This window comes from Neofelis nebulosa, chromosome 12 (assembly GCF_028018385.1).
Source record: "Neofelis nebulosa isolate mNeoNeb1 chromosome 12, mNeoNeb1.pri, whole genome shotgun sequence".
NCBI lineage: Eukaryota > Metazoa > Chordata > Mammalia > Carnivora > Felidae > Neofelis > Neofelis nebulosa.
Genome location: NC_080793.1, coordinates 18,879,495 through 18,886,642, shown reverse-complemented (window position 1 = coordinate 18,886,642; position 7,148 = coordinate 18,879,495). Strand labels below are relative to the sequence as shown.

At 51.9% G+C, this 7,148-nt stretch overlaps 1 protein-coding gene across 2 annotated transcripts in view; it reads left to right on the top strand.

The window, feature by feature from the left end:
• The first annotated feature begins 833 nt into the window (after positions 1 to 833).
• The window catches only part of PAPPA (pappalysin 1), a 244,862-nt gene continuing 238,547 nt past the window's right edge, over positions 834 to 7,148 (top strand). For both annotated transcript variants that reach the window (XR_009251453.1, XM_058694371.1), the window contains exon 1: positions 834 to 1,688. Coding sequence is in view for 1 of the 2 variants with exons in the window: in XM_058694371.1 (XP_058550354.1) it covers positions 1,277 to 1,688 (412 nt within the window). In the remaining variant the exon portion in view is untranslated. The remainder of the gene's footprint in view (positions 1,689 to 7,148) is intronic.

Below are 7,148 nucleotides of genomic sequence, written 5' to 3'. Positions count from 1 at the left end.
CCAGCTGAAGCCAGCAGCATTGGGGGCTCAGGGAAGAGAGGGGACATTCACCATTGCATAAGTTTAAGGAATAGGGAAGGCAAAAGAGAGGGGAAAGGAGGAAGGAAAGAAGAAAGAGAGAAAGCCAGTGGAGAGGGGGAGAAAAGGGAAGAGAGAGGAAGAGGGAGGGAGGAAGGGAGGGAGATGAGAGTGAGAGAGAGGGAGAAATAGAGAGACAGCATTACAAAAAATTCAGAGAATCAAGTTTCAAGACCCTTTCTGTGCTATACAGAAGGATGAGGTTTACCAGCAAAGTGCAAAGGGGATCCTGAGAGAAGAGAGAGATTTTTCTCCTGCCAGGAGGGAAAAAAAAAAAAAAAAAAAAAAATATATATATATATATATATAATAAGGGGGGTGGTGGGTGGGTGGTGAAGGAGGGGAAAAAAAAGCAAGCAAAACAAAACAAAAACAGGAATGTGTGTTTTGAGCAGGAATGAGGAGAGCTGGGAGGACCGTAAGGGGGTGTGTACAGAATTTCATTAAATTGTTACTTTAAGATTGTCTTCTTAAAAAAAAAAAAAAAAAAAAAAAAAAAAAAGGAGGGGGTGGAGAAGCGGGAACGGAGGAGGCAACCGGCGAAGTGGAGGAAGGCTGGGTAGCTCGGCCTCTCCAAACTGATTGATTAGTCATGATCCCCGCAGTTTTAACAGGGACTCATTCAATTGGGAAGGTGGAGCGCTCGGGAGCAGATTAGCATACGCTTGTTTACTCATCTTCTGAGGGCTTTTTCCCCCCTCTTTCCTTTCATTTTGTGAAGAAGGAGGGAGGGGAGGGGGGACTGGGGGGGAGAGAAGGGGGCTGTGGCTTGTGTTATAAAGGACGCAAAAAATAAATAAATTAGAGCATCTTTGGGGGGGAGGGAATTCAGCGGATCAGTGTCTTAGAGGAGCTTTTTTTTTTTTTTTAGAAGAGAGAGAAATCATATAAAATAAAATGAAATAAAACAAGGAGGAAGGCAACCAGCTGTTAGAGGGGGGAAATAAGGCAGATAAAGGAGCGGGGAGAGAAATTAATTGCCAACCAGGAGGAGTTGGGCTGTATTTTTCAAAGGTGGGGGGAGTGGAGCACACACCTTGAGGAGGGAAGCGAGAAAGAAAAGAAAAAAGCAAGTGGAAGGGGGGGCTCGCCCAAGAAGGGTGAAGAAGCGAAGAAAGTCGAGGCGCCGAGGCTCCCAAAGCTGGCAGCTCCCGGCGGCGGTGCAGGGGCGAAGGGGGGGCGGGGGGGACCGTCGGACATGCGGCTCTGGAGTTGGGTGCTGCGCCTGGGGCTGCTGAGCGCCGCGCTGGGCTGCGGGCTGGCCGAGCGCCCCCGCCGGGCCCGGAGAGACCCGCGGGCGGGCCGCCCCCCGCGCCCCGCCGCCGGCCCGGCCACCTGCGCCACCCGGGCGGCCCGCGGCCGCCGCGCCTCGCCGCCGCCGCCGCCGCCGGGCGGTGCCTGGGAAGCCGTGCGCGTCCCCCGGCGGCGGCAGCAGCGGGAGGCGAGGGGCGCCGCCGAGGAGCCGAGCCCGCCGAGCCGGGCGCTCTATTTCAGCGGGCGAGGCGAGCAGCTGCGCCTCCGGGCCGACCTCGAGCTGCCCCGGGACGCGTTCACGCTGCAAGTGTGGCTGCGAGCGGAGGGGGGCCAGAGGTCTCCGGCGGTGATCACAGGTAGGCGAGGGCTCCCCGGCGGGGTGCCCGGGCTCGGGTGGCGGGCCGGCTGGGGGCTTGCGGGTGTGTCCGTGCGGGAACCGCTGGGCCGGAGGCGCCAAGGCACCCGGGGTGAGCTTGGAACCTCACTTTGCCCCATCTGCGGAATGGGCGCACTCGGAAGGCTTCGCGCCTCGCCCTCCCGGGAGGAGCGCAGGGAGCGCTCCAGGAGGCCCGAGACCCGCAGTCAGTGAGGGCTGGTCCCTGGGGAGCCTGCTGCACGTACATCGTGTTGGAGATGGTCAGACGTACTGTCTCTGGGATGGAGGGGAGGATGACCCAGTTGGGATGCATGTGAAAAGAGGCTAGGGGGATCATTGGTTTGACTTTTTAATGGAGGTGACCTCTCTCTTCACTTAGCCCCGTTACCCCGAAAGCCTACAAGGACAGGGTTGTTATGATACGCAGGACTTAGAAGTCCTCAAAGTGCCCCAAAGTTGTTCTCTGCTTGATGCCTGCCTGTGAGATGCACCCCCTTCTCCCCTGCCACACACACATGCGCGCGCGCGCACACACACACACACACACACACACGTCCCATGCCCTCGCCTTGAAAGCCCGCTGCTTGTCACTCCGGGCTGGGACAAGACCTTCCTAATGCACACCCATCCAGTCTTCCCCAACTAGGCTGCGAAACGGGGCACTTTCCTCATTTGGGACTTTTACGAGCCCGTCATGAATTTGAGTTCTCCCTCCTTACCCTCCCCTTCCTTGTTCCATAGCAAAGCCCATAGTGAAACCGGACACTTTGTGAGGGCTGCAAACCTTAGAAATGCTCCAACATCCATTTTCCCCCCTCTAAATGAATCTGTGCAATGCCTTTAATACAACTGGGGGGCGGTGGGGGGGGGTGCGGCGATGGAGGAGAGAAGGAAAGTTTTGCCTCTTCAGACTGAGACTGGGAGATTCCCTTCCTGCACAAACAATCTTGCCGTGTCCTAGGACGTCTTAAAGTGAGAGTAGGGGTTCCCCCTTCGCTGCAGCCAGGAAACATGTGGAGGCGGTTCGTGATCCCACCCCCTTCCACACACACTTTCTTCGAAGGGAAAGCTGTGAGTTCTTCCGGCAGTTCTGCTGCTTTCTGTCTTGCCCGTGGACTTTCTCAAATGTGCCGACGCTGTTCTATTTACGTGAAGCCCATTTCAAGGTACCCAAACTCTGAGGCTGTTACCAAGAATCTGCCCCCAAAGCTCCCAGTCTCCCGCTCCCAAACCCAGAGCAAGAAAGTGACTTTCCCCCACATCTGACGTCATCACATGCTGGTTTTTTTTTTTTCCCTCGGTTCCCCCCCACCCCAAGGAGAGGGAAACTGAGCTCATTCACTTTTAGCCCCCAAGGTCCTAGGCACCTAGAGGGGGTTATACTGTAGAATAGGGATAAAATGTTATTTATAATAATAACGATGATGGTGACAGTTCAGAGCCGTGGTATGTTTACTTCTCTTTTGGAAAGCACAGAGCCTGCTGCTTGGAGATGATAAAAAAAAAAAAAAAAAAATGAGTAGATCTGATTTTTCCTAAGCTGTACCTGTCATGCTAGTGATTTGGAATGCTTTTCCCTCCAGAGGGAAAGACCCAGGGTGACATAGGTATCATCAATGAAAAGGCAGTAAATACGTCTTAAAAAATTATATATGCGTGTATGTGTATATATCTATATACACACGCATATATACATAACACCTGGGATTCCACAGGAGCCTGCTTTATAAACGTCTGTAATTCAGACAAGGAGGCTCTCTTCACACGCGTTCTCTTGAGCACTCATTCACTCTTTCACACAAAGATTGTGCAGTAAAATACTTTAATTGGATAGGGGACGTTAGGTTATGATTGCTTGTATAAAATGCCTGGCCCATTTTATGTGTGGAAATAACATTCCTCTCAAAATGAAAAAAAAAGGAAAGAAAGAAAGAAAGAAAGAAAGAAAGAAAGAAAGAAAGAAAGAAAGAAAGAAAGAAAGAAAAGGCACTGCTGTCGTGTAGCACCAGAAAGCCAGGAGCTTTTCTCCTGAGGATTCTGGTGGATTTTTTTTTCCTCCCCTAGTTGAGTCTGAGCCAGAATTGGCGGTGTGTAAACACCTGGCCCCGAGCCAGAAAAGACTCATTCTGCGTATCCTCCGCACCGTACAGACTGTTGGACTCAAAAGAACCTGCTTCTCCTTGAATTAAAAAGCAAACAAACAGAGGTTCTTTGCAGAAGCACTTTCTCAGCTCCTTCCTTCGTGTAAGTTCAGGCCGGGAGAGGCAGGGCCCTAGGTGGGTCGCTTGGATGCTGGTGCCAAGCCACGTCCTCCTCGCTGCGACCTCGGGTGCCCAGTGTGCTGCCTGACCTCTGCTGGCTCCCTCTGGCTGGGCGTCGCCACTTTCGTAGGAATCCCTGGTCCCCTATCTTGAGAGAGCAGGCATCTCTCAGCAGGGACCGCGCTGCTATTTCAGGCAGAGGGTTGCTGCCTTGCTGTCAGGCCAGGCTGCCTTACATCACTCTTTGCTGCAGGATTCAATTGGGTTTCGTAAAGGTCTAATTTTACGGTGCTGTTAACCGGGTCTGTCGTCTGGCAGAGGCAGGCCTTGCCGCTCCTGGTAGGCGGGCTGTGCTCCCAGATCCGCCCGGGATGCTATTTCTGCCCCGGTTCAAACTTCACTGACACCAGTTCAGACAGGCGCTCGGAGAGGCAGAGGGAAGGAGTGAAGGAGCAGCGTGCTTCTGAAGCTCAGAAAACATGCCTTTTATTTTTCCAAAAGGGAAGAAGAAAAAAATATATATATTAATAAATAAAAAGGGAAAGGCTTATGCAGACAAAAACAAAGCCAAAGTTAGAAAGTGCCCGTGTGCAGGCTTCTCCTAGGGGCCCACCAATAATGGGGAGGGGTCTTTAGAACCAAAGAATTCTTTAAGGCTACAGTGAAAAGGGGTCCACAGGGGTTACCCCCATACATACCAGTTCTCTGTGTAACCGGATAGGGAGACGGAGATGGGAGGGAGGGGTGCTGCTGGATGACATAGCTCCTGGATGGCAGGACCTAGGTTTTAATCTCAGACATCCGGTCTTCAGGCCTTACCCCCTGCACGGAGAGAACGTGTCTAATAAACACCATCACCTCTTCCCCCTCCCAGACCCACCACCCAGGCTCATGCTGGCCTTTGCACACAACAGTTTGGGCTCCCTTTCAAGTCCGGGGGTGGGGGGGCTGTCTTACACACTCCTTTGCTTTTGTCCCATACCAGGCACGATCCAGACCTCTGCCCCTCATACCCAACTGCCCCCTCTCCAAAACCCTCCAGTTGGAAAAAATGAGAAAGAAGGAGAAAAACACTCCTTTGCTTTTGTCCCATACCAGGCACGATCCAGACCCCTGCCCCTCGTACCCAGCTGCCCCCTCCCGGAAACCCTCTAGTTGGAAAGAACAAGAAAGAAGGAGAAAAACAAAACAATAGACTCAATTTGCTCCATGGAGCAGAGGCCCCAAGCAGCAGTTAATCTTGTTAAAGTTTCTCCTGACGTGTTAGATAAGTGAAATGTGGACCTCACAAGTGCTGCCCTCCCCCCACCCCATCCCTTAGTGATCCAGAATTCCTGCTCTGAAGGAGAAAGGGATTTACCTGAATCCCGTCCAGCACCTCGGCTTGCCACGCTTTTTCCTTTTGTTCTAAATGTCGGACTGTTGAGTTTGCTGGCTCTTCAGAAGAGTCTTTTTTTATGTTCTCCCTTCTGCAGCCCCCACTTCCTACCACCCACCCAACCCCCCAGAAAGAGTGCCTGCCTTTTCCCAACTTTAGAATTGCTGCAACAGGCAAGGATAGGATTCAAGGGGTCCATATATTAACACGGCTCGCCCCCAGCTCTCCTAGTCGCATCCAGGGTCTGGAATGTTGCAAGGGTTAGAAGCCAGTTTTAACAGTCAGGTTACTTAAGTGAGAATCCCCCTCTGCCCCTAACTGGCTGTGTGACCTCAGGCAAGCTAGTTGATTCCTCTGGGTTTCAGCTCCCTCACCTACAAAGTGAGGATAGCCCACGTACCTACTCCTTAAATGAGCTCACACAGGGGAAGTGCTCCATAAGGGTCACTCTTACTACTGGGCATGATTTTCCAGAGATGTCCGTCTTAATTTTATGGGTTGAGGACATTTAAAGGCAGGAAGGAAACCAGCTCTTCCTGGGTGCCTCCAAGGGGCTGGGCACCGCGCGAGGCACTTGCCTTGTGTTTGCAAGTTTCACCCTCACAAACACCCTGGGAAGTGCACATCATCTCCTTCTCCTCCTTCTTCTTCTTCTTTTTTTTTTTTTTTTTTTTCCAAATGAGGAGGAGATGGAGTCTCAGAGAGTTGAAATGACTTAGTCCACAGTCCCGCAGGCCATCCTGTGGTAGGCACAGCCCAGATGCCAACTAGAGTTTTAAGCACCTGTTTCCTCTGCAGTCTTTCTGGGGAGAGGAGAAAGGACTCACATCCCCTTCTTTAATCCTGCTGTAGAACGTTCCCATTCCTTTCTGCATTTCTGGGTGCTGACCGTGCACCTACAGATTTAAGAGGATAGAGAATGAGTATAAATCTCACGTGGAACCCTGGATTTGACCTAGCAGATCTGTTTTTCCTTTCATGCCAGATTAGGCAGACTGGGCTTGGAATGTCTCTTGCCAGTTACTGGCTGTGTGATTTGAATCAAGTCGTTTCATCTCCCTATCCTTTTGTTTCCTCATCTGTAAAATGGGCAGAATGACACCAGGATAGTGCAGTGAAATAAACATGCAGGAAGTACCTGGCATGGTGTCAGCTCATATTAAGGACTCAGTCAACAGTAACAGGATCCAGCAAGTAACCACGTTCCCTTTTCTGGTTTGCTAGCTTGGCCTTCAGGAAGCCGGGCCTATTTGCATTGTTAGGACATCCCCTCTTCTGTTACTGGGGAGTCTGTCTAGAGTAGACCATGTGTCCTGGGGGACAATTAAACCCCCCACCCAATCCCTTCCCTGCGTTTCCATTTCCTCTTCTTTGACCTACTTGGATGACCCCTTGGTGGTAAGAGCCAGAGGAAGTGTAGAACCACTGGACCAGTGAATAAGGAAACCAGTTAGCACTAAGGAGAGCGTGCACCCTTGGGAACAGAAGGCAGACAGTGGGCATAGTGGGGTCCAGGCCACAGATCTACCGTCACATGCCTCTTGCTCCTTTCCCAGATGCCCTCAACTTCCCCTTTCCCCCAAGCAGCCATTCACATGGACAGCTGGGGGTGATGGAGGCTACATCATCCTTGCCCCTCTGCATAGAGGAAAGCAAGCTTGGGGCTCAGCGGGGTGGACTTCAGGAAAGTGGGTGGTGCACGGTCAGCCCAGGCATGAACTGGAATAAGCCTCTCATTGTGCAACTGGGAAACTGAGAACCAGCGTTATACAGGGGCTGGGAATTAAACCATATTCATAGA